The sequence below is a fragment of the Sus scrofa genome, chromosome 8, assembly GCF_000003025.6.
Source record: "Sus scrofa isolate TJ Tabasco breed Duroc chromosome 8, Sscrofa11.1, whole genome shotgun sequence".
Taxonomy (NCBI): Eukaryota; Metazoa; Chordata; class Mammalia; order Artiodactyla; family Suidae; genus Sus; species Sus scrofa.
Window position 1 is genome coordinate 121,656,757 of NC_010450.4, and position 27,536 is coordinate 121,684,292.

General features: G+C 44.8%; 1 protein-coding gene and 1 long non-coding RNA gene across 2 annotated transcripts in view; both read left to right on the top strand.

Annotated features, from left to right (window-relative positions):
* Nucleotides 564-27,536, top strand: part of TSPAN5 (tetraspanin 5) — a 185,977-nt gene continuing 159,004 nt past the window's right edge. Inside the window, exon 1 of the mRNA XM_003357070.4 lies at nucleotides 564-1,057. Coding sequence (XP_003357118.1) covers nucleotides 977-1,057 — 81 coding nt within the window. The 5' untranslated portion in view covers nucleotides 564-976. The remainder of the gene's footprint in view (nucleotides 1,058-27,536) is intronic.
* LOC110262186 lies at nucleotides 14,512-21,451 on the top strand. Its single transcript, XR_002346862.1, has 2 exons — nucleotides 14,512-18,788; nucleotides 19,372-21,451. It is a non-coding gene; the product is annotated as an uncharacterized LOC110262186 (long non-coding RNA).

Below are 27,536 nucleotides of genomic sequence, written 5' to 3' on the forward strand. Positions count from 1 at the left end.
CGTCTTCTGTAACAAACCCGGGTTAAAGCAGGGGGTGTGAGTGTGGCTACAGCCAGAAGAAGGTTCGTCCGGGCGGCGGCGGGGGTGGTGGGTGGATTGTCACTCTGGATGCCTCCTCACCGGGCCCTCTCGCCCCGAGACGACCCTCTCCCCGACGTCCCTCCAGAAGCTGAGTGCGGCTGCCGGTGACAGAGGGGGGGCCCGCTGCCCATCAATCCCAGTCCCTCCTCCAGGCTGCTCTCAATGGGCGTGCTTGCCGGGCACCCCTCCTTCTCCCTTCCGCCTGCCATCCTACCCACCTACTCGGCCGCGGTGCTCTGGGGTCGGCTGCGCTCCGGCCTGGAGGGAGAAGGGGCGGGGAGTAACGGAGCAGGCGGAGCAGAGAGGACTGGAAAGAGGGGGCGGCGAGGCTACGTGGTGCCGCGCCGCCCGAGAGCGCCCGAGCCCTTGCGCGCGCGCACCTCGCTGATGCTCGGGCGGCAGGCGGCGGGCGGAGCTGCGGGCGGCGCGGGCGGTGGAGCCGCCGGCTGAGCGGGCGGAGCGAACGGCGGGCGGAGCGAGGGGTGGGAGGGAGCGCGCGAGCGGACAGGCGGGCTAGTAGCGTCTCCACCAGCATCTGCCGCGGCCGCATTTGCCCGAAGCCCGGAGACGGACCGACGGACAGATCGTTTGGCGGACGGGCTTGGGCGCTCTCCTTGTGCTCGGGGCCACCTTCAGCGAAGCTAGGGGTTTGCAGCGCGCGCTTCCCCGCCCGCTCGCAGCCACTCCGGCTCCGGCGGCCTCGGCGCGCGAGGGACTGGAGGTGCGGGAGCCGCTCTCCGCCGGTGGGTCCCTGCGCTGCTCAGCCCGGGCCGCCGCGCCGCGGCAGCGAGCGGCCTCTCTGAGCCCCCCGCTCCCCTCCGGCCCGCTCTGAGCAACGGTGCTCCGGGGCTCCAAACTCGGGCTGCCGGGGCAAGTGTCTTCATGAACCCAGAGGATGTCCGGGAAGCATTACAAGGGTCCTGAAGTCAGTTGTTGCATCAAATATTTCATATTTGGCTTCAATGTCATATTTTGGGTAAGTTAGAGCGCTTCTGGGATTTCAACTATTGTGGCCGATCGATTCGCGACGGTTTCCCCCACGTTGCTCTCTGCCTTTACTTTTCGCAGCCCCTTGGGCGCTTGCTGGAGCACGGAGAGGCTTTTGCCTTCCGCCTTTCAGCCTGCGCGTCGGAGAGATAAACATTTAATCCTTTCTAGGAATGGGAAGAGGTAAAAAGAGAACCCGAGCTGGAAAGGGGGCACCCAGGCCTTGGGGTGGCTGTTTGAGGGACGAATAGCATGGATGCATATGAAAGAAAGGACTCGGCAGTTTGAGAAATGAGCAACCACTCGAATGAAATTTCCTCCCGGCGGGATATGGATGTTGGGCAGAGCGTGGTGTCATAACAGGGAAGGCTAATCGGGCAGAGCCGACCCTGAGGTCCACCTTCTAACACGGATCTGATTGGACGAGGGCTTGGCTCCGTGTTGCCGCGGCTGGTCTGTGCCATGCTCAGCGTGTATCTTCTTGCACCATCTCCGGCTTTGTGTAGGATGCAGATGCGGTGGTATATGGTTCTGTAATGTGCACGTAAATAACGCTTCCTGCACGTTTTTCCCCTTCATCTGGAAAGAGCTCTTTGGCATCATGGACTGACGAGGGGCGCGTGGGGTGGAGGGATTTTCTTTCTCTGTATTATTGTCAGGATAATAACAAGTCACCATCAACATATGTCTCAGTGTGTTCGTGTCTCACGTCCTCCTTTTCTGAGGAGCGACGTAGAGCGGGCTGTTTTGGGGAAACCTTGGAGAAATGCAAAGGAGAAGGTGTTACAAGACACGTTCCGTGGGGGTACCGAGAGAGCAAATGCTTGAATGAAAGATTCAAACCATGCTCTGTAGGCACTACAGTGTGCTGGGCACTATTGTAATTAGGCTGGGGCGCCCACTCTTTTGTTTTGTTTGGATGCTTTTCCTTGATCTCACAAACATGTTAAGCAACCAGACAAAGAGTTCACTAGGACAAGGGGAAAATCTTGGTTCAAAGACCGTATTATTTCTCATCTTCCATCCCATCCTCTTCCTTACTGGGTACCCCTCCCTTCCCCCCATGGAAAGTAAAGATGGTGGCCTTGGTGGGGGGGGGGGAAGGAAGGGGGGGTTGTTCTCAAGTTGCTGTTCAGCGTGGGGTCAGTGTGAGATAAACAGTAATCCAGTGGTGGGATCAATAATAATCCACAGCAGTCTGAACACAGGGTATTTATTTTGATTCTCCTTTAATTTTGGAATTTTGGCCATTTGCTGCCAGCGAATACATCTATGAGAATAGTTGTCAATACAGCTCTTCGTATTCTTTTCTATTTTCTGTCACACATTTACCAGGCTATTTTATTTCCTATTTTCTATAGGAGTGTCTTGCATTGCTCATGCATGTTTGGCAAAAGGAAATGAAAGGAATGGGAGATGACTTTCTGTGTCAGCTGTCATCTGGCCTCAGGACTAATTAAAAATAAAGAGGGGGGACATATGAATAAATAGTAGATCCAGTCATTCACAGGGAATATTTTTTGGCCAGGGATTGGACGTGATTTCTGTTAACCGCCACCTCCCTACAGTCAGACGCTGCTACACATACAGGAAGAAGAAATTATTTTCTTTCTTGGCTTCCTTCTTTTCAACCCCTGTTGGAAATGCTGAAAAGTGGTGGGCAGTCACATTTCTGAGCGAGGCCTTTTGATTTTATCTGAACTTGAAACTTTCATGACTTTGAGAGTCAGGGACTATCGAATTGGGACTGGATCTGGTCGGGGGTCGTGAGTTCAAGCCTCTTGACTCTACTTGAACACTTCCAAAAGTTGCACATTTCAGCTGCCAGGCAACAAAAAGCACCCAGGAGCTTTCTCTGAAGTTTCATATCAGGAGGTGGTAAAGAAATAAAGGGATTTGAGCCTTTTCCCTGACAGTTTGGTGTAATTTCGCAGAGTGTGCAGAGGCACATTTAGTATTTTCTGTGGGTCGGGTTGGAGCAGAACCTCTGGAATTGTGGAGGGCGTCAAAGAACCTCTGGAATTGCGGAGTGCTTGCATACAGAGTTCCAGAAGAGAGTCACATCTTGTCTGATTTTGAAGGTATTCATTTCTGGGAGGAGTTCTGTGGGAAGCCTGAAAGGAGGTGTGGACGATGGAACCAAACCAGCTGCACCAGACAGAACTGTTCTGTAGACGCCTTTGTTATAAGGACCCTTCTCTTACTCTGCTTTTGACACTGGATCCTCCTTTCTGTGCTAAAACCTTCCACTCATACACCCCTTCATCCCTTTCCTGTGCTGCCGTCTGCTTCGGAATCAGCCCATGTATGAATCTCCCAGTTTGTCAGTACCCTGATCTCTGAAGCAATGATCCATAGGAAGGTAGCCATGATATTTGATCACAGTAATTCAGACTAGGATGTTAGTGACTGCAGAACCAGGGTGAGGAACTGGCAGCCTGCTTCTTCTGTAAAGTGGCACCTCTGCTCTCTACAGAGTCACCGTCCTGTCTGTGACTGCTGGACACAGTTGTGAAGCAGACACTGATAACAGAGTGTGATTTCCTAATCTTTTGTTTCTACATTGTGAAATTCTAGAAAAAAAAAAATTAGGACCATTGAAGACATTTTGAGGACAAGTTCTGGGAAAATAAAAATTGAGACCATGGTAGCCTCTGCGTTTAAGCGTTTGATTCACTTACTAATGAGTAGTTTTAATTCTTGCTACTCAGTTAACTGCCCTGGGCCTTAGTTCTTCAGCTGTTAAAATGAGGTTAGAGGAGTTCCCGTCATGAATCTGACTGGCATCTATGAGGATGCAGATTTGGTCCCTGGCCTCGCTCAGTGGGTTAAGGATCCAGCGGCGTTGCCATGAGCTGTGGTGTAGGTTGCAGATGCTGCTTGGATCCTGAGTGGCTGTGGCTCTGGTGTAGACCAGCAGCTACAGCTCAGATTTGATCCCTAGCCTGGGAACTTCCAGATGGCTGGGGTGTGGCCCTAAAAAGACCAAAAAAAAAAAAAAAAAAAAAAAGGAAGTTAGAGAAGTTGTAAGGTTCTTTTAGTTCTGAAAAAGTGTGAGTCCTTTGAGCTAGGGGAGAAGAACACAAGAAGTGGGCCCTGACATATAATGAAAGTAGCATGTATTGGGGGCATTTGTTAAATTATAGACTTTTTTTCTTACTGAGACTTGTTTGAAGGTCACTTTTTATACTTTATTTTTTTCCTCAAAGATCCGTTCATTAAAAAAAAAAAATCTTTCCCTAATTTCTTCTTGGCTTATTCACTTATTGGTAAAAGATGCATTCTTTCCTGTCCCCACTGTGACTCTCAAATGTAGTCCTGTGAGTCATTAAATATATTTTTATTATTAGAGTTAGTTTCATGTGTAAAATCTAAATCCTTTTATATAATGGTTGTAATGATATTCTGAGTAACAAAGTCAACATCTTGTCCAGATTCCTTTCTCATTAGCTATCACAGGGGGGTGGAGGAAAATCTTATTTTCCCTGTTTTATATTGGAGGAACACAAGCCAGAAGGGAATTGATTTTATCGAGGGTGTCACCACACTAGGACATTTTTTGGAAAACCCTGCTCTGGGGTGAGGGAGGGAAGAGAAAGGGAGTTTTGTTTTAAAGTTGTCTCTTTTGGGTACCGCACCTCTACTTCCCATCACCCACAATTAACAGATGTTTGGCTCTGGACCTTTTTAGGTTCTGACTCTAAAATAGTCAACTGTTCCTAGCAAGTAAATTGACCTCAGTATTCTGATTATCTATTGCTACATAACAACCCCCCAAAGGTAGTGGTTTAAAGTAAAACTTTATAATATCTGACAGTTCCGTGATTGGAGCAGGCTCATCTGTACTTGGACTCTCTCATGCAGTTGCAGGGAGACGTGGCTGGGCTGGAGTCATCTGAAGGCTTGTTGGAGTGGGATGCCCGAGATGGTACACACACATGGCTGGCAGTTGATGTTTGCTGAGAGCTCAGCCAGAGGTGTTGTCTAGAACCCCCAAATGTGGCTCCTTCCTGTCTCTGAGACTGGAAGAAGAAACATTTAGCCAGTTAGGGCTACTCCTGGAAGTGGCCCACTGTCACTTTCATCTATTCCACTGGTGAAAACATGCATGGAGCCTGCTCAATTTCAAGGGGGTGAAGAAAGAAATTCCCTCTTGTGTTGGACAAGTGTCAAGGTCGTGTGGGTTGCGAACATTTTTGGAAAATATACTCTGCTTCAGTGAGCCTTAATTTTGCTTATAAAAGAAAGATAACATTATCCAATACAGTTGTGGATTCAAGGATGCTATTACCCAGCACAGTGAGCTCAAATGGTGAATATGGTGTGTGTCATTGTCTCCAGATCTTGTGCTAGTTACATCCTGGCCATGGAGTTTCTAGAATATCTTAGTCTGGTACTTCGGCATCGTTACTACCAGGTAATGATGCTCCTCTTAATATGTGCCAAGGAGATGAAGCAAATGGGTTCAATAGATTTGATTATCACTTGTTTTGAAAAAAGAACGGTGGATCAGTGGAAGCCTGAATGACTTAGGAAAATCAAGTTACTTTTCTCTGTTCTTTTGCTGTTCAAAGATTAGAAAGCTTTGGATACTTGAGGCCAAATTTCTCTTTGAGGTTCTTTCAAATATTACATTGTGTCTTTAAGTGGAGGTTTTTCCAGGTTTGATGGCAAGAGTGCTGCATCTAATTTGTTTCCACAGGGCTTAAGTTCAGAGAGGAGAAGGATTTAGGGAACCTTATGGGGGGCATCAAGTAGGAAGCTTTATCTTATGATTCACTATAAATTGTAAGATGTTCTGGAATGATGATACATCGGCAGTTTATAAGTCATAATTTTTGTTTTAATTTGCTAGGCATCTGTTAGCTTTGATGGCAACCATATGGGAGTCTAAATTGCCTTTTGAATTACAGGGAGATGGTAGGAAGAAAGCTAAATATGGATGTGAAAGTGTCAAATGGGAAAAGCGTAAGAAGGGTGCACAGACCTCAGTGGGGAAAGTAATTAAATACTGACTTGCTTGGTCTGGCCTCTCACTCTTGGGTCAGTGAGAAGACACCGAAGCATTCTCTCTTGATGATATGCCTGGAAGATTGAAATGAAGTCAGGGGAAAAGTTGGAAAACCAAACAATATTCCACCCACCATAAAACTGCCAAGGTGAGCTCATTTAGATGGATCACTCTGTCTTAGTATGTCCACAGTGATAGTTGGTCCCTGGCAAAAGGTGAAAGCAACCTGTATTTTAGCAGAGCTTTATAATTATTTTGTCTTTCTTCCAAATATTTTAAAGCATCTCACAAGCATATAAAGACATCTTTGTGACAGATGAGGAAATTGGAGCATGAAGACGTGGAGTGATTTTTGAGGTGCTGAAGAACATAGCAGGGTTCCCTTTTAGAATGTTGTTTCTTGCTGTAACTCCAGACCTAGCTTCTTGTTTGAAACCTCTTTTAGAAGATGCTTGTTATTCTAAAATAAAACATCAAGTAAGTCATTTACATCTGTTCATAATTGAAAAGTGATAAAGTTTTTGCATATGCCTCAATTAACACCACCCACAAGCACAAAAATGTTGGGATGAGAATGTTAGGGAATATGATAGAGTAATAAACTATTGTGTAGTCTATTGAAAATTCATAAATGAAAAATTAATGACAGGCTACTTCAAGTACCAGATCCCTTATATGCGGAATCTAAAATAGGGCACAAATGAACTCCATCTACAGAGCAGAAAGAGACTCACAGACATGGAGAGCAGACGTGAGGTTGCCAAGGGGGAACCACAAGGTGGGAGTGGGATGGACGGGGAGTTTGGGACTAGTAGATGCAAACTATTACATTTAGAATGGAAACGCAATGAGGTCCTGCTGTATATAGCACAGGGAACTACATCCAATCGCTTAGGATAGAATGTAATGGGAGATAATATGAGAAAAGGAATATATTTATATGTATGACCGGGTCGCTTTGCTGTATAGCAGGAATCGACACAACATTGTAAATCAACTACACTTTAATAAAAAAATAATGACAGTCTTCTTGAGTCACATGCTTCTTTCTGTATGTAACACTGATGACTGTCCTTGGATTCTAACTTTAGACTTCTGAATCATCTTTCACTGGAATATAAGGGCTTCAAGTGCAGGGACTGTCTCTCAGTCACTTTCAGAAGCTCAATGTCTAGCGGATTGTCTGAAACACAGTAGCTGATTAATAAACATTTGTTGCATGTAACAAATGGCGGAATCTTTGCAAAGTGCATAGGCATCATCTCCTCCAACTTCCTATTTAGTGAAGCGTTTTCTCTGTGACATTTTGCCAAAGCTCCCAAGGATGGGTCTGTTTTGGGACCACTTTAATCATTTGGGAGTTTCAGCTCTTCCTCAAACCAGATACAGTCTTTGCCCTTGGACCTTCCATTTTCCTAATTTACTCTTTTGATTTTTAATTTGAAACACTCTCAGACCTGCAGTGAAATTGCAAGTGGTACCGTTTGTTTTTATCCTGAATCATTTGAGGAAAGGTTGCTACCAGTGTCTATTTTCTGTAAACTAGGATATTCTCCTCGTTCAGCACTGTACAGCCATCAAAGCCAGGAAATTACCGCAGATAAAGTTCTACCACCTAAATCTTAGACCACATTCAAGTTTCCCGGTTGTCCGGTTATTTCAATCTTATCTGCCAAAGCAAAGGAATTCCATTCAGAAAACACATTGTATTTAGTTGGGTCTTTTTAGTCTCTTTCAGTCTTTCACTGTGAGGTTCTTGACACATTTGAAGAGTTTAAACTAGTTATTTTGTGGAATGTCCCTCAATTTGTGTTTTTCTGCTATGTTTTCATTCTTAGATTCAGGCTGTGCCTCTTTGGCAGGAGAATTACAGAAACAGTGCTGTGTTCCTCTCATGGCATCCATCAGGTGGCACTGATTTCTGTTTGTGTTTAATGTTTAATCAATGGTCACTTGATTAAAGGGTTGTCTGCCAAGTTTCTCCACCATAAAGTGATACTTTTCCCTTTTGTAATTTGTATATATTGTGTGGCAGGTTACTGTGAAACTATGTAAATAGCCCATTCCTCAGTCTACTAGTTAATTTATTTATACCAGTCAGAACTTATGGTCTTTCTCTCTCTCTTTTTTTTTTTTTTTAGTATGTTTTAATTAAACCATCACTCTCATTACTTACTTGGATGTTCCAGTCGGTTCCAGGCTTGGCTATCAGTGGTGGTCTTCTCATGTTGCTTCCTCTGCCCTTCAGCTCCCATCATTCTTTGAGATCATCATTGCCTTCTGGCAGAACAAGATGTTCCAAGCTCATCTTGTAATTTACTGGTGTCATCTTTTGTGTCAGCCGTGTCTCCAAGGAGCCCTGGTTCCTTTGAGTGGAGGATGGTATTTAGAAGCCAAGATCTAGTTGCTAAGTGTGCTCATTGCTTTGAGGCTTTCACCTCCCAGCACCTCTCAGTGGACAGGACTGTGGAATATGTGTATGTATAAACACACATGTTCATGTTTACATCCGCATTTCTTTTATTTATTTATTTATTTATTTATTTATTTATTTATTTATTTATTTTATTTTACTTTTTTTTTTGTCTTTTTTTGCTATTTCTTGGGCCGCTCCCGCGGCACATGGAGGTTCCCAGGCGAGGGGTCTAATCGGAGCTGTAGCCACCAGCCTACGCCAGAGCTACAGCAACTCGGGATCTGAGCCGCGTCTGCGACCTACACCACAGCTCACAGCAACGCCGGATCGTTAACCCACTGAGCAAGGCCAGGGACTGAACCTGCAACCTCATGGTTCCTAGTCAGATGCGTTAACCACTGCGCCACGACGGGAACTCCCTACATCCACATTTCTATACCTGGCTATATGTTTTGAAAACACTGAGTTTGCACTGGTTCCTCAAACACATGTACAACGCACATGTACAAAACACATGTACATGTTTACATCCGCATTTCTATACCTGGCTATATGTTTTGAAAACTGTGAGTTTGCACTGGCTCCTCAAACCCCTGTCTGATACCACAGGGTGTATTTTTGTTTTTTCCTTTTTCATATTATAATTCCCTTCTTTGACAGACTCCTAGCTCCTGTTATTCTTAATGATATTCTTATTTGGTTGCATCTCCCCTTATGTAGGCTGTTTTCTGCTGCTGCTCCTGCTCTTCACATAGCTGCCTTCATTTCCTGCCGGTGCGCCAACATGATAGGCCACAACCCCATGTCCCACTGTGAGCACCTGTCTCACTCTAATCAGGCCCTGAAATCCTGTTCTGGGCTTCCACGTCCCTCCCCATACCTGTTCCTGCACAAAGGCCTACCTTCCTTTGTCCCCACTCATGACTTTAGGGCTGTATTTTTTAGGAAGGAGAAGTGGAAGGTACTAAGTTATTCTTGTGTGATACAATTTAAGACTTATCTCCTTTCTGCATAGCCCTTCATTATTTAAAAATAGCCATCTGGAGAGTTCCTTTCATGGCTCAGCAGATAACGAACCTGACTAGCATCCATGAGGATGCGGGTTTGATCCCTGGCCTCGCTCAATGGGTTAAGGATCTGGTGTTGCCGTGAGCTGTGGTGTAGGTTTCAGACATGGCTCAGATCCCGTGTAGTTATGGCTGTGGCTGTGGTGTAGGCCAGCAGCTGTAGCTCTGATTCGACCCCTAGCCTGGGAACTTCCACATGTTATGGGTACAGCCCTAAAAAGCAAAAAACAGAGAAACCCCCGCCATTCTGTCATTCTTTTTTTTTTTTTTTTGTCTTTTTTAGGGCCGCGCCCACGGCATATGGAGGTTCCCATTCTGTCATTCTTAAATGCTCTGCTTTCCATCTTTAAATGGTCTCAGATCTTCCATATGTAATTCATATACTATTTTCAGAGTATTCTTTGCCCTGCTTCTGGCACTCTGCCTGTGGTCCCCTTTGGACACACCTCCATGAATGTAGCAACCAGAATGGAACACATTTTTCACAGGCCATTCTTACCATCCAGAAAGCCATGGACTGTTATTCTTGAGCTCCCCCTTAAGTCTCTAAGCCATTGCTGGACCTGGAGGCAGAAGCCTGGATTCACCTTTGAGGAAGTTACTCCCACACATTATTTCCTCAGTGGCTCACCCCTAATATGGTGACAGTAATTCCAATAGTTTGCAGAATTGTCATCCAGCATTAAATGAGATCATGCCTGTGAAAGTGCTTTCTTTCTTTTTTTTTTTTTGTCTTTTTTGCCTTTTCTTGAGCTGCACCCACTGCATATGGAAGTTCCCAGGCTAGGGGGGTCTAATCGGAGCTGCAGCTGCCAATCCTATGCCAGAGCCACAGCAACGTGGGATCTAAGCCGTGTCTGAGACCCACACCACAGCTCATGGCAATGCCGGATCCTTAACCTACTGAGCAAGGCCAGGGATCAAACCCACAACCTCATGGTTCCTAGTCAGATCCGTTAACCACTGCGCCACAACGGAACTCTGAAAGTGCTTTCTAAAAGACAAATTTCTCCGTACAAATAGTAGTTATTAACCCGGGCTAAACTGCACATGCTCTTCCTGGCAGCCAGGGAACATGGTTGGCTCCAGTTGAATTCCTTGAAACCTTCATCGCTTTTTCAAGTGAACTTCTGTTAAACCTGTCTCTCTAGGCTAAGTGCTAATCAGAAGCCCTAACTCTCCAGTTAATTATTTGCATTTAGATTTAGCACTCTGTATTTATCCCATTTAAATGGCTTATTCTGGCCCAGTGGTTTTCAAACTGTGCCGCCAGCCGCTGTGGGCTTCCTTGAGGTGTGCTGGGGCCTGGATGGGAGGGTTTCTACCCTCTCTTTCCCCTGGAGAAGCTCAGCCCTTGAGTTTGATATTTTGGGATATTATGAAGGATTTTGCTTGGAAAAAAGGGGTCCACTGCTTAAACAAACAGTTGAAAACCACCATGATAGCCTTCAGCTAATTTTTATTTTTTTAATTTTTTTTGGTCTTTTTGCCATTTTCTTGGGCCGCTCCCTCGGCATATGGAGGTTCCCAGGCGAGGGGTCCAATAGCAGCTGTAGCTGCCAGCGTACGCCAGAGCCACAGCAACACGGAATCTGAGCCGCGTCTGCAACCTACACCACAGCTCACGGCAACACCGGATCCTTAACCCACTGAGCAAGGGCAGGGATCGAACCCGCAACCTCATGGTTCCTAGTTGGATTCGTTAACCACTGACCCACAGCAGGAACTCCAGCCTTCAGCTAATTTTAAATCTTGAAGGTCAAGTCATGTTCTTGTAGTGGGTTTCTCTTCATGCATAGGAAGCTCCTCTCCCTGATTGGGATGCTGTCTGTAGGATTCGCTGCTATTTCACCCTTTTACGGACGCAGCAGCATTATCAGTAACTTGTTGAGAAATTTCATTCTTCCCCCACCAGGGAGTCTGATTCTGTAGGTTTAGGATGGGGCCCCTGCTATTGGTGGGAATTTTGTTTTGTTTTGTTTTGTTTGTTTTGTTTTCAATCCCTGCAGGTGATCTTGAGGCCCAGCGGAGGTGGAGAAGTTCTAGCTTTTTCTTTTTTTTTTTTTGGCGAGATGTTGGCATCGCTGTGTCATTACTCTCTGGAGGGGACCCTGGGGGAGCTGGCAGTGGCTGGTATAGGGCTAGGGCCAAAGGATGAGTGATGGCATCACACATGAAGCGAGTGTCCTTTGCTTAGGAGAGAAAAAAAATAATGTGGCCTGTTTTATCTCTCATGGAATTTTTTATTAATCCCAAAATACCAGTTTATTTTTAAACCTGAGAGCCCTGCAAACAAAATGAGACAGTCTCTGCTAAAGAGAACCTCTCGTAGTGCCATCAGTATGCTAAAAATTAGCATCCTATAGGGATAGAGGCTGCTTCTTTATTTGACAGAAACAATGGAGAAACAGACGTTTTGTTCTTTTGCCCTTGCTGTCCTGCACACTTCAGTGCCGCGGACTGGGTCTAACAGCTGATGCCAGACAGCCAACTATCCTCCCCTCCAAAGCCCTGGCACCCCGTCCAAGGTGCCCTTCCTTTCAGGCTCTGTTTCCCGGAGCCTCCTCCCGAGCCCCCAGCCCTGAGTATCCTGGTCTGGGGGTGGAAAGAAGAGGAGTTGCTTTCTGTACCTCTGTGGTGGCTTCATTGACTTCCCTCTGCTGTCATGCCCGGACCGGGATTTTTTTTTTTTTAATTGGCTGCATCCAGGGCAAGTGGAAGCTCCTGGGCCAAGGATCGAACCTCTCCCACAGCAGTAACCCAAGCCACAGTGGTGACAATGCTGGGTCCCTAACCCCTAGGCCACCAGGAAACTGGCAGGGATATTTCTTCTCTCATATCCAAGTTGGCAGCAGTGTCTCCAAGTGCTGACAGTAAAGTAAACACCGGAGGCACCCTCCACCTGATATTTATCACTTTTCTTGAGCAAGGAAAGCTTCAGTGTAGAATATTCATAGTGTACATAATGAATTTTTACCTTTTCTTCCTGACTTCTTTCTCTTCCCCACCTCCTTTAGAAACAAAACAAAACAAAAACCTAGATATTCAATTATATTCAATTATGCCTAGGTTCCCAAAGTGGAAATCTTTTGAAAGAAATAAACTTTTGAATAAAAATCTAAATTATTTCTATGAGCTGTGTTATCAGCACTGCTAAACAAACATAGCCAGAATGGCATATACACCCTGTGGTTAATACTGTGATATTATCTGTAGGTCCATAAAGGATCATTAATTTTGAAATGTAAGGTATAATTTTTAAGTAATGTGATCACCAACCTCAATAATGAAATAGTATTTGGAAGTGGTTGGCAAAACATTTGGGCTCTTCTCATTGAAAAGGCCTAGTGAGGTTCTATACCTCTTCCAGCTACTATTTACTATTTGGATAAGTATCGCAAGACATAGGGCTCTTTTTACTTGTTGAAAATTTTTTCTAAATTATACTTGGCACTCGGTCTCAAATTTCTGAAAATCTGGAGGGAACAGCTGGTGCTCTAATAAATATTCAGGCCAGCTATTTTAACGCTTTGTACTTAATTAAGTAGTCCTAATAAAAAGAGGAGTACTTGACTCAAGCATTTCTCAAAGTATAATATTTTGCTTCCAACAAAAATTTCCCCCAACTGTTAATATTTCCCCCAAAGCAGCCTTAAAACTTAATTCTGCCAAGTGGGTAGTTCTAATCACTATATATATATATATATTTTTTTTTTTTTGGTCTTTTTAGGGCTGCACCTGTGGCATATGGAGGTTCCCAGGCTGGGGGTTGAATTGGAGCTGTAGTCCCTGGCCTACACCACAGCCACAGCAACGTGGGATCTGAGCTGTGTCTACAACCTACACCACAGCTCATGGCAACGCTGGATCCTTAACCCACTGAGCAAGGCCAGGGATCGAACCTGTATCCTCATGGATGCTAGTCAGATTCACTTCCGCGGAGCCATGATTGGAACTCCTCTAATCACTGTTGAAGCATATGAGGCCCAAACTTAGTTTTCCTGTTTGAAGTAGCAGTACGGCTTAGCCTCTTAACTTGCGAAGATTCCACAGTCCTTGACCTTTTAGAAAAATTCTTTATGGGGTCTAGCATTAGAGTGTGCTAAAAGGTTCATCCTGAGTTGGGCATTCTAGTGCCCTGGTGGGAGGCAGGCAGAAAAGTCTGGGTTAAGGAGTTTGGACTTGGAGTATGTATAGATTTTTACTAGCTCCATTCCCAGGCTTTTGACCTTAGAGAGGCTCCTTACTCACCTAGGGTTAAGTCTCATCAGCAAAATGGCATTCTTAGCAGTAGTATCAGTGTCGCTAATAGTAACATTAAGATGCAACATCTATCTTGAGTCATGAGGATGAAAGGAATTAAAATGTATAAACTGCCTGGAATAATCAATAGGTATTAGCGATTATTACTCCCTTTTGCTCAACACCCATGATTTCATTTTTCTTGACTTCTTTCAGAACCATTAAAATAATCTTACATGGTAGCATGTATTTTTTGTTCTCTGTAATGTTCTGCCTACATCAGTACATTCTCAAAATAACTAAAGAAAAAAAGATCTAACAAATGTTCACAATGTTCTTTTCATTGTAATGAAAGGCATGTAATTCTTATCATGGATACCAGACCATGAATTCGTGTCTATTGTTTGTTGTTAATTTTCCCATTTTTATTTACCCATTAAATTCCCCCTTCATTTTCTTTGCAAGACCAAACTGTTTCATATTAGTGTTTTTGGTAGGAAGTTGAGTTTCTGATGTTGAACTCTGGGGTGAAACCTAACACTTGGGAGAAACAGAAACATTCTTTTTTTTGTCTTTTGTCTTTTTAGGGCCACACCCCTGGCATATGGAGGTTCCCAGGTTAGGGGTCTAATCGGAGCTACAGCTACTGGCCTGCATCGCAGCCTCAGCAATGCCAGATCTGAGCTGCATCTGGGACCTACCCCACAGCTCACGGCAACACAGGATCCTCAACCCACTGAGTGAGGCCAGGGATTGAACCCGCAACCTCATCATTCCTAGTCGGATTTGTTTCCACTGCGCCACGACGGGAACTCCAGAAACATTCTTGTTAAAATCTGTTAAATCTGGATATTCTGGAAATATCTAGATGGCTGTAAGTATATATTTTTAGCTTCTATGGTGTCATAAGTCCTGCATGTTTTGGTGGTGGTTTTACTCTGCACTCCTGACATATTCTTTAGGCTGTGAAGGTGAACACTGAGTCAGTGATACAGAGAATTCAGTCGCTCCCCTTGGATGTCTTTCCAACTAACGAAGACGCAGGATTTCAGCCTGAATTACCTGGATCATGGACTAAATGGGTCACCCACCTTGATCAATGAGTGACTGCCCAGCTTCTCCTTTGGAATGTTACTGGGATGCCTGAGAGCTGTGCCCTTTTGCTTCTCATCCTGTCACCTGACACTGAAGACCCAGGCTGCCCTATTTCCAAGCATAATGCTCTAACTGGGCTTGGCTCTGGGAGAGAAGACCAGGTAAAGGGTAATCTAGTAGGTGCCAGGAGCCTTGGCACCCATTCCCATGCTGCAGGTGTGCAGAAAGCCCCAGCCCTTGAAGGGGGAGGTGGAGGAATGAAAGGGAGGGTACAGGAGACTTTTTACTGTAGTATTTGTTTGTAAAAAAAGATGAACATTGTGGCATGACAGGATATCATAGGAGCATATTTAAAATCATTTTGGCTTACCTGCAACCCCCCACCAGCACTGGTTTGGATTCGCTCCCTGAGCTCACAGTTGATGGTTTGTGAGTCCCCATGGGGCAAGCACTGGGGTTCCTGCCTTGTCCTCCCACCCTCTGCTCCCCCGTTTCCCTGAGTGTCTGGAGGATGACCAGCCCATGATCCTAAGCTGGAATCCCAAAGCTCAGTCATTTGCAAACTGCCTGCATGGTTTTGGACAAATGCTGGTACCTTCTAGAGTTTCTCAAGATTTTAAGTCAGGTGGGGAGGGATCTTGTTTAAAATGCAGATTCTGATTCAGTAGGTGTGAGAGGAACCCAAGATCTGGTTCATGAACGTGCTCCCCGGTGAGGCTGGTGCTGCTGGCCCGCTGATCTCATTCTGAGTTGCCAGGATCTCGGACCATTTCCAGCTTAACGCTTTGCTCTTCAGTCCTCCGTTTTTTAAACCTGCAGTACCTTTAAGGACCTTGAAAATGATCACTATTCAAATGCAGACAGTGCAAATGCAGAGTATGGCTTGTTAACTTCTCAGGAGCTGTGGGCACCTGCTGGCAGGCCCAAGTTGAGCCTTAATTTCCTTTGTTACGGTGGAGGTTAATAAGTATAGAGACTGTTCAGCATCCTGGCATCAAAGGGAGACTTTCTCCTTGACTAGGCCAGAGGATTAAAAGAGAGTTGAAAAGGAGATGGCTTTCCTCTGCAAGCTTATTTAACGCTGTATTCCAAAACTGTCTCCTCTGACACCCCAGGTCACCAGGGAATCTCACTTTGGGGAACACTGCTTTTAAGTAATTTGCAGGAAGACATGCATGTATCAGCTGAAACCTATTAGTGAGATGGATGACTCTCTAGAGTTAAAATGATTAGAGGGATGTGTTGCCATTTTTGCTTACTCTGGGTTCTCTTTCCTATTGGGGGAAAAAGGGTAACCCCCATTTCTGAAATGCTGCTAACCAGGGACCCAGTGAGTAGCGACATCTTAGGTGTAACAGGGAAAGCACTTTTTGGGAAACTGGATTTCAGGCGAACAGAAAATCAACCTTCAATACTTAGGAAACCTATCAAAGTAGATTTCTTCCTCTGCTCCTCCATCTCCTCTTCCTTCAAGTTACTATTGATTATGTTCCATTTGGAATGAGTCCATTTATTTGATGCATTTTTTAGAATGGGGTACTTCCGTTATCCTTTTCTATTGTAAAAACAATAAGGTAACATTAATAGACCTTTTGTTTTTAAGGAAAAGAAATTGACTTCAAGTCCAATAACGTTCAGTGAAATAATGTTAAAAGTGGAGACTCTTAGTCAAATGCCCTGAGACCAGTGAACAAACAGCCTCAAACAAACAACAAGCCTATTTTATTTTTTACTTTTTTTCTTTCTTGACTGCACCCATGGCATGCAGAAGTTCCCGGGCCAAGGATTGAATCCGTGTCACAGCCAGGTCCTTAACCCACTGAGCCACAAGAGAACTCCTCATTTTAGAGTTTCAGTGGTAATCACTTACAAGGATTTGAATTTAGCCAAATGTGTCACTTAACTTTGTAAAGGAAACAGGTGCTTGTCTATCACTAGCTTTGAAGCATTGCTTCTGACTTTACCAGTATTCTCCCCATCCCGGGATAACATTTAGAATAAGTATTTCAACATACAGAACAAATACCTTGTGAATAAACATCAATTTCACACAACCAAAAAAAAAAAAAAAATCAATAAATCTGCTTTAGGCATTTGGAAAACCCTGTACTTTTAAAGGAAGGAGTTAGAGTGTTAAGTCACTGAAAACCCGACCCCCTCAAACCCAGGCTCTTAGCTTTCAATGTTTTCCAACATGACCTTTACTTAGAAAAATATAATTGGGAACTTTCTGAATACCTGTCTCATTGTTGGTGCTACTCATTCAAGGATGGACAGCAACTGCCCACATGACAATTCATGTGAGAAATGCTACTTAGTATTTTTTTTAAAATCTCATAATTGGAGTCCTAGGGAAAGTGGTACTTTTTGGTACCATTTCTTTTTTACCCTTGTCTATAGTTTTTGAAGAATAAATTGAATGAAGAGGTGGCTAGATATCATTATATCTGGCATTTTATTTATTTTTCTTGAGTCTGAAAGATTTAATGATCCCAAATATTCTTACTCTATGCTTTGAGAGTTTTAAAGTTGCTTTCCAGTGACAGTCTGAAACAACTGCATAAAAGTTTGAAAGTAATGTTTTACTCATCTTTTTTTAAGCAGTAGAATCAATATTTTGGAGATGAAAGGATTGGTGTCCCTAAAAAGAGGATTAAAATCTTTCAGTTTGTGAAATACATATTCCATTTAAAATTGATATATAAAATCCTTGGACTTCTAAAAATATATGTATGTTTTCAGTGTCTATACTTCATGCATATTAAATATTGCTTTATATCCTTGGACTTTTTTTTGTAAATAGATTTGTGCTTTCTTTGAATAAAGAGAAACTACCTACATGACCATATGACCTCCCATTTTATTTGTAGTAAAAGATTAAAATTTCCTTATTATAGTATCTATAAATATGCAAACTAAGTGCAACTTTTATTTTTAAAGTTAAAAATAAAAATCAGAGCTCAGTTCCTACGACAAAAGCTGGGGAAAACACTATTCTTGTTTTTTGGGTTTTTAGATGAAGACTAGAAAATAAACTCTTTGAACTATGAAATTACTCCAGACTAGCTGGAGGCACCAACGGATCATTAATTACTGGAAAGAAGCTTTTAAATGCAGTTTTTAAATTTTAAGCATCTTTTCTCTTGAATACCATACTCCCCTCCTGCCTTTTTTTTTCCTTCCTTCATTTGTGAATTTAATTCCGGAGTTGAGAAGACAGGGCTTTTTGCTTTGGGGGGTGGGGGGTAACTAAATCTCTTTCTTATGCTTTAAAAAGTTTAACCTGCTGATGAAAGCACAGAAGGTTGGAATTATTTTGAACAGGAATTGGCTGTGCAAATATTTAATTGAGTGTTCTTCGGCAAGTCTTTTTAGGGCTCAAGTATTGGAACCACCCTTTAATTGGTCTTTTGCAGTCTTGATTAGCTGATCTCAAGATTTATATGTTGAAATGGATATTAAAAATCGGTTAGGCTTCTAGTTTTTACTTTTTTCCCTTTTCCCCTCTTTGAATAGTGGAATCCTTTTTTTTTTTTTCCTTTCCCATCCAAACTTCCGGCAAAGCCCCCAATGTATAAAGCGGGAACAGCTGGTGTTGGGGGCGCCCTGTGTCTCCGTGGGCGTAGCCGGCTCCACCTCGCTGCGCTGGGCGGACGGACGTGCAGAGGGAGGGCGGGAGTCTTGCGGATTTTATGTCGTGCTGAGGACGATAGAGAAGGTAGTCTGTTTACCATTTATGCATCGAAGGAGGATGCAGTCGGCAGTGCGGTCTGTCGGCTGTGTGGGGGCTGAAATGCTCAAGTTTCCAAGCTCCAGCGCTTTGACCCCGTTTGGTTCTACAAAAACAGTTTGGGCGCAGTCACTTTAACATCAGCCTTGCTTATGTTAAGTAAGTATTCAGGTTATTTATTATGCATTACTCGTGCGCTTTGGAATGAGCAGACTGAAAAACTCTTGCTTCATATGGATTCCATATGTGGCTTTTAAGTGAACGGAGTGGCAAAGGCTTCCAATTAAATACACATAAAGTTGCATCTTGAATAGCTTAAGCTTGATGGCATAGGTATTATTTGAAATTCTTGGTCATCTCTGATATTGTTCATATTCCATTAAACAAGCTATTAGGTGTGTGAAGAGTCTGTGGTGATGAACTTCATCTTCAAATCCACATATTTCCTGTTTGGGTTTTTTATTGACTGAGCGCAGATTTTTGTTTTGCACTGATGGGCTCCAGATAGTACAAGGTAATATATACATATTTTTGAAAGGTACCTTTACATATTATTTCCAACACCCCACCCCCGCCCCAGCTAGGCAGAGAGTATTGCCTCAAGATAGGGGTTAAGGGTGAAAATACTTGGGTTCAAATACTGGCCTTGGCACTTCCAAGCGGTGTGACTATCAACAGTTGCGTCATCACTCTGAATTGTTTCTTTGGGGCAGAAAGTGGGTAACAGTATCTCTCCCTCTAGGATAATTGTAAAGATTGAGTCAGATGATGCCTCTGGAAAGCCTGAGGGTGTGAGTGCTCCGTGAATGCTGACCTGGGCATCGAATGTGGAAGTGATGACTCCTTGGAACAGGTGCAGCCTTTGGATTCATGATCACCCGGGAGAGGTGTCGGAGGACATTGACTTTTGCTTGTTAGGGAAGTGCGCTCTGTAGGATGGTACTTTGCCCTTTCGCCCGGCTTTGTTTCCTCTTGTCCCGCACCTACGGGAGGAGATGGTATCTCTACGTTTCCTTTGGCAGCTGGGTTTATGGAGAGGTTAGTTTGCGAGCTGGGGCAGCCGCTCCATTCCACATCTCTTGATTTCCTCTCACGTTTAGCTGCAGCTGTTCACCGTGTCTGTTCCTGGCATGACCTGATCAGCCCTCTCTTGCTTTATCACAAATGCCAGCATTCCTCATGTCTTGCCTAGAGGGTCATTTTGAGGCCAAAGACCTACCTGGATTTTTTTTTTTTTTAATTTAGTGAGAGTATACTACAGTTCCAATAAAATAGTATATAGAAATAATGCCGAGAAAAATGCCTAAAATATGGCAGATACCCAATAATGATTAATGGAAGTAAATTCGTTGAATCTACAGTAATTTTCTTTCTTACAACCATTTTGTTTTTCTTTTGTCTTTTTAGGGCCGCACCTGAGGCCTATGGAGGTTCCTGGGCTAGGGGTGTTGAATCAGAGCTGTAGCTGCCAGTCTATCCCAGAGGCACCGCCACACCAGATCCGAGCTGCATCTGTGACCTACACCTCAGCTTACAGCCGCTTAATGCTGCTGCTCTTGTAACCATGATGCGAAGAGCATAGGGGGCTCATGGAAGAGTTGGTGGGACCATAAACCCCACGAGGACAGTCATGTAAATTGAAGAACATGCATAGGTTGCTTGGAGACACTCCTCCAAGGCTCTCTTGGGCTTCTCCATGTCTTGCTGGCCGTACCCAACATGCTTTTCACCTGGGCCGTTTCTTAGGGTTGTGTTGGTTGAAGGAGGAGGCCCTGTCTCTCTGGGACAGGGAAGAGCCTCGCCTCCTGCTTGTTAGAAACCCACAGTGTCCCGAAGCACAGGTTGCATAGCTGGGCCGTAAATATAATAATATATAACATGATAATATCTGGGCCCCTCGGTGCCACTGCCATTGGACTCTGGGGTGAGGAGAACTGACAAATATTATGCTAGTGCTGCCTGCTGTTCGGCAGATAATTCAGTCCTTGGTCTCTGACCCAGGAGTGTCATGTCTTCTGCTGGGCAAGTAGGGGAATAGCAAATCCAGCAAGACGCAGGTGTACCCTGTCTAAGCCGAAGCCATAGCCGCTAAATGTGTTCAGGTGTGTCCTGTTCAGAACATAATTGCCTGGGCTTCACCTACAAAGAATGTGGTTAGGAAGGTGGGAGTGGGCGACTCCTTGGATTTTCTCAGATTTTGAAGACCCACTGAGGCTTCCCGGGCTCTTTATGGCTGTGCTGCTGGTCCGTGTGACTCCAGGGAACCAAGGGAGACCAAAGCAGTTTACCAAGAATGGTTATGTCCTGAGTTTAGGTAAGATGGAGAACGGACACCTATGACTGGCTGATTTTGAGAGCCCTGAGCAAGAGGATTCAGGATTATTGGTGGCAGAGGAAGCGAGCACAGAGTAGTGGGAGCTGCCTGGGCAGCCCCAAAACGCACACACTGGGCAGGGCACAGCGACTGTCAGATGTCTGGCTCTGCAAGGAGAGAGATGGGAAGTCCAGGCCAAGGCAGTGGACCAGAGCTGAGAAGGAGCAGGAACTGACCATCCCAGCAGCCTGGCTCTGCTGAGTTGGACTGCGGAAGAGACTGGTCGTTGGCTTTTCAATACTCGGGGAATGAATTGTTGACAAGCAGTCAGTTAACCAGCCTCTTGGAGAATGACCCTGTCAGCACCTCCAGGCTGGTTTAGGCAAGTGAGAGAAGCGTTTATAATTAACAGTTGTGCCGCTGATGAAAGCCAAGTATGAACATTTGTTCAGAGCAGTAATTTGTGTATGTGTGTTTTAAAATAAAGCTGTAAAAGTGTGTTTACCAATTATCCGCGATATTTGCTTCTCCTCATGTCCAAAGACGAATGAAGCCTGACATTAAGATGCTGGATGCTCAGGGCTCAAATAGAAAAGATGTTGAAATGCCACTCCCATTGTTTCTCCAGCATGACTCTTATGGGCAGTTAGTCACAACCAAATTCTAAATAATATTTTTCATTCACACAATGATAGGTGAAAATTATTAACTTCCTGCAGCCATCAATTGAGATCTGTAATGACTGCTGGAATCTGGGGATTCATGAATTAGGTTAAAAAAAAATCATGGGTCAGGAAGTGGGTTTCAATAAGGAGGTATCTGTGGGAGTGACCCTCTCTTCCCAAAGGTCACCACGCGTAGCTACACAGGTTGTGAACTGCACAACCCCTGGGTCATGCATGGTGCTTGTTCTGTGGAGTTGTGCCGTGTGGCAGCTCGCACGTATTGGGCAGTCATCCAAAGGTTTAAATAAGTGGCATATAAACAGGATGATCCTTTTAAGGTGAATAGATTCAAACATTTCTGCTAGTGTGATAAGTACCACCCGTGCCTTTTGCCCCTTGAAGGGAACCTGGGGTGGGCGTGTCTCATGGGGAGCTGGGGGCTGTCTACCCAGCGAGAGGGTTCCCCAGGTTGACAAGGTCTGCTCAGGTGCCTCGGGACCTTGCAGATGGAGCTAAGAAGCCTCAGGCCAGAGTCTGCTGTCCAGCAAGAGACCTGAAGATGCTGGCCCTCTGTTATTGTCCCCTTGAAGCCAAGCAAGCCAGTGTTCACTTGTGTTAGTAAATGAATAAGCTCCATTACTCATGTTCAAAATAATTAACCCCATTTATCAAGTCACTGTCTGCCGTTCCCTTTAATTCTTGAATCCAGTATATTTGTTATTAAAATGAGGAGGCCGCCCACCAAATTCTTTTCAGTTTCTTAATGGAGTTACTTTGCTTTGTTTTAATTACACATGCAAAGTATTAGCTGGTTTAAATGTACAGATGAAGAGAGATTTTTTTTTTTTTTTTTGTCTTTTTGCCATTTCTAGGGCCGCTCCCTCAGCATATGGAGGTTCCCAGGCTAGGGGTCTAATCAGAGCTGTAGCTGCCAGTCTACACCAGAGCCACAGTGACGCAGGATCCGAGCTGTGTCTGCGACCTACACCACAGCTCACGGCAACGCTGGATCTTTAACCCACTGAGCAAGGCCAGGGATCAAACCCAAAACCTTGTGGTTCTTAGTTGGATTCATTAACCACTGCACCACGACGGGAACTCCAAGAGAGATCATTTTTACATGGCAAGATATTTCATAGCATACCTCTGCAAATAATTTTAAGAAATAAAGCGTATTAACGTGCAAACATTTTCACCGTTCTGAATGCATTCTCAAGTAAAACTTAAAATTTTGCAGGCTGGATTTAGGCAGGGGCTAAATAAAAGACTTGGGGAGTAGAACTTGTCTCCCACCAAGTAGAGATACCCCACGTTACCTTCCATAGCAGCCTAGTCTGTTCTATCATTGGAGTTGTAAGACATAGGACCCAATGAGACTCTCTCTTCTGATAGCTAGGCAGTCCCTAGACTGTTCCTGTTCCCTTCCCAGGTGAGCTGACAACCTCCAGGAAAGCCTGGGTGACTTAATTATCCCTCCGTTCCCCTTCCCCGCAAGCATCCCCCTGTTTTATATAATAAAATTTTGAATATTGGAGGACAGTGGGACTTGGTGTCATAAGATCTGGGTTTCAATCTGATTTCTGTTAGCTTCCAGCTATGTTCTCTGACCCATAAGCGTTTTGTATCTTAGTTTCCTCATCGGGAAAGTGAGAATGCTGGAAAATAGTTCTCCATAAATCTCATGTTTCGGTATGTCTTGCAAGCTGCGGTACCGACTGCCTTTGTTCTGGACCATCTCTGCCAGGATGTTTGTAAGAGTGAAGAGCCTTGGAAGAGAGGTGCCCGGAACAAAAGTATTTGGGCTCCCCAAGGTCAAGGGTCGTCTCTTGTAGTGCAGTTCACGGTGCACACTCTCTTTGCAGTGTCCTGTGGGAATTGTTGCCCAGGGAACGGATGCAGATGCTGATTCTCTGTGGCCACTGTATTGGGGTGAGTAGTCCATGGGCATTTGTCTCTGACCCAGGAATTGCACGTGTCCTGCCAGCATCTTGTGAAACCGTGGTAGGCTGACGTGTTAGCTTACCAGTCGGTTGAGTGCACAGTGCTGTCAGCAGTGCTACCTGCTCAGTCTTAACTTGATCAGTGTGCTCTCTGCCTCTCTGCACCATCTGTCCCTAACTTGGTTCAGGTCATTAGCATTTCTTACTTGCAGGACTGTAATACTCCCTTCCTTCCCCAACAGCCCATTCTCCAGCTCTACTGCAGCGAACGGGAATCAGTGGTAAATTGGATCGTGTCTAGGTGCTTAAATAGCTCCTAATGTAGACAGGATTAAAGCCAAACTCCATTATAGGGTTCTGGCTTATCTCTCACCTCTCATCCACATTCCGTTTCCCAGCCGTATGGCGATAGAGCAAAGGGATGGGCATATATGACGTCCGTTAGGAAGTATTCAGGTTCCCGAAGTTCAGGGGACCTCAGCAGTCGTGCAGTTCTGCTGTGTGTGCAGGTGTCACCAGGTTCTCTCCCCATCACCCTGTGGGAATAGGGGCTCGGGAACTGGTTCCAGGGTGTGAATGTTCTTATGTTAGGTGACTGCACCTTTGCACTTAACCTCTGCGTTCGGGGATGTGTCTGCCATTTCTGTCTACCTTCTACCAAAGGTTTGGTGTCTACCATAAAAAGTTGGAGAGGACCAATGAGGCCAAGAGGGCAAAGCACGTCTCCCAGAGCCTGGGTAGCCACAGCTCATGCTGCTGCAATCATTCTTGCAAGAGCTGGTTCTAGAAGGATAACCTTTGGGAACTCATGGCTAAACTTGGTCTTCTCCCACCTCACCCCATCATTTAGCCATTCTGTCCTTTGGCATGTATTCCTCATAGCTCCTTTTCAGAAATATTTTAAAAACCCTTCAAAATACAGTGATATCTACTAAAGTGCTAAAAAGAAGGAGCTTACGTATTTTGCTTCTGGCCAGTTGGATGGCAGATATCGAGGAGGGCTGTGGGATGCTCGTAGCTAGAGTGCCAGCCTGGCACTCTGCCTTTCTCAGTTGGAGTGGTTCTGGGCAATCTGTTTTGTTTTGTAGTCTTATTTTTTTTTTTTTTCTTTTAACACCCTGTTTTTCACCTCACGGTCTTTGATTCACAGCAAATTGTTTGTTTTTTAAAGGAGAAATCAAAGGTGCGTTTACATGGTTAAAATACAAGCTGGCTATTGTGAGTTTTACAAGCTGTCACATCATATGGATTGTCTTCTGTCTGGCGAAGTTCACCCTCGGAACCATTTTAAACAATGGTGGTGAAAAGATGAAGACGTCAGGCAGTCAGTCCCTCCCTTGTGTGGGGATTATGTGGGCGGAATTGCCTCTTCTTGGGGGCACTTGCCACAGTGGGCAGGCTTTGGTGCCCATTCAGTTGGTCCTTGAGGTCCTTGTGGGACGGGACCTGGGTGGAGTTTCATGCCAGGTCTTGACAGGGCCTGGCTCCTGGAAGGCATTCCAGAAATTGTTTGGAAGGCACGGATAAGTAAAAAAATGTGCAAGTGCTCAGGCCACTGCGAACCATTAGTCCAATGTCAATGACTTTGCTCCCCCTTCTCTGCTGTGGGAAGATGTGCTGGTGCAGGAGTCGGGGGCTGGCAGTGGAGACTGAGGGTGATGAGCCATACTGTTTTCCTTGGCGTTCTCTCTGCTTGTGTTCCTGTCCTCTGACCACTCTCCCTAAACCTCAGCAGGCCTGGCTGGGGAAGAAGGCCTCGGTAAAAACTGGGCATCTTTGTCTCTTGTCCCACCCTCTCCAGTGGGGTTTGTCATCCCTTAATCCTTAATTCTTGGCACCTCTGTTCTAATCATCACCTGTAGAGACTTCTCTCTGATATAGTTGTGCGGGTCCAGGAGAGTATCTTTCCTCCCAGAACCACAGATTCCTCCTTTGTGTTTGCTGGATCCTTTCGGGGCCCTTTTTGTTTCTGAGTGAGTTGGGGGGTCTATCTGGGAAGAGAAGAGAGTAATGACTCCATGTATTAAAAAAATTCAAATTGGGACAAAGCATCCACCACAGATTCCCCCCCCCACCCCCATTTGTGGACTGCTTTTATAATGAACTTTATAAGAGCATGCAAATTAAACCACATTTAATGAATGGATTTTATTGCAAAGAAGACAGTTACTCAAAAAGGAAAAAAAAAAAAGTGTGCTCACCTGTGTGTGTGTCTGTTGCTAGTATTTGGATATTTGAAATCTGGGTCACCGCACTCTGAGGGAAACTTGATATATCATAATCCAGACTTTGGTCCCAGACTGTGTTCTTCTGTTGGCTTATGTAGGATCCTTGTGACAGCTCTTGACAGTCAAGGGCATACTTGGCTGCTTGTGATTTCAGGGTCACTGAAAAAAGTCAGCGCTTTACCAACTAGAGGATGTGATAGGAGTATAAGTCATAGGTAATTTTTAATGTGATTGATCCTTTTTACTTAGGTGCATGGGAATATAGGAGGGGGTGGACACTATTCTATTTTCTATTTATGATGTATTATTCATGAAATTCGAATCTTTTTTTTTTTTTTTCTGCCTTTTTAGGGCTGCACTGGCGGCATATGGAGGTGGAGGTTCCCAGGCTAGGGGTCGAATTGGAACTGTGGCCGCCGGCCTACGCCACAGCCATAGCAACATGGGATCTGAGCAGCATCTGCGACCTGTAACTCAGCTCACAGCAACACCGGATCCTTAACCCACTGAGCAAGGCCAGGGATCAAACCTGCGTCCTCATGGATGCTGAGCCATGATGGGAACTCTGAAAATCTAATTTTTAGGTTTAGTGGTACAGATATAACTATGGTATAACTATTGAGTATAATAAAAGTATAACAGTGATATAGCTATTGGGACTAAAATGATACCTTTCTCTTTATTTATCAGATCCTCTCAAAGGATGATGACCATTCATTTTAAATTCTGTCCATCGAGGTGCTGAAATGCCACCAGATGTGATTTTATAGGTTTTCAATCCTAGAAAGGATTTGCAATTTGAATATCATTTCTAAAGATGAAAGGAACTTCCTGTATCACTCAGAACTCTTAATAACTTCATTTTCTTTCTTTCTTTGTTTCTTCTTTTTTCTAGGGCTGCACCCGTGGCATATGGAGGTTCCCAGGAGAGGGGTCTAATTGGAGCTGTAGCCACTGACCTACGCTAGAGCCACAGCAATGCGAGATCCAAGCCGCATCTGCGACATACACCACAGCTCACCACAATGCAGAATCCTTAATCCTCTGAGCGAGGCTATGGATGGAACCTTCATGCTCGTGGATACTAGTCAAATATGTTTCCACTGAGCCATGATGCCTCCAGTATAACTTCATTTTCAGTTGTGTTACTGGCTGACATAACTGAAGAGGTCATGACAAACACTGGGAATGCTGAGTTGTTTAGGCAAATCTGTCTTGTTTAGATTGCTGAAAGATTCATTGATTTGTGGGAGAGGGAAAACTGGGGGAGGGTGGCTTGAGCATTTCCATTTCATTTTAATGTGTATGTGTTTTGAGGCTGTGCGAGCAAGATTACAAAGCAATCCTAGGCAATTTAGGCTTGTGTAAGGAACTGGCTTTTCTGTCTGCCATCCTGGCGCTTTTCTTCCGGCTAAGCCTGAACCTTGGCAGCCTCGTCCCCATCACCAGCATCATCGGATGTTAACATCTCAATTTCTTTAACCCCTGCCCTGCTCTGAGCCTCCCTCCTCCTGACTGCGCTGGCCTCCTGCTGTCTCTTTCCTGCCTGTGGTCGGTCCACTCTTAGCGCTGAGCCAAGGGCTCCAGTCCCAGATCTGATGGTGACACTCCCATGCTTTGGTCTCCCTGGCTTCCCCCCCGCCCTTGGTCTCACCTAAAATCCTCCCCATGTTCTTTTCCTTCTCCAGTGCCCACCTTGTGGCTTTGTCACTTTCTTCCTCTCTTCCTCCTCTCCTGCTCCAGCCCTCTCGACTTGGCTT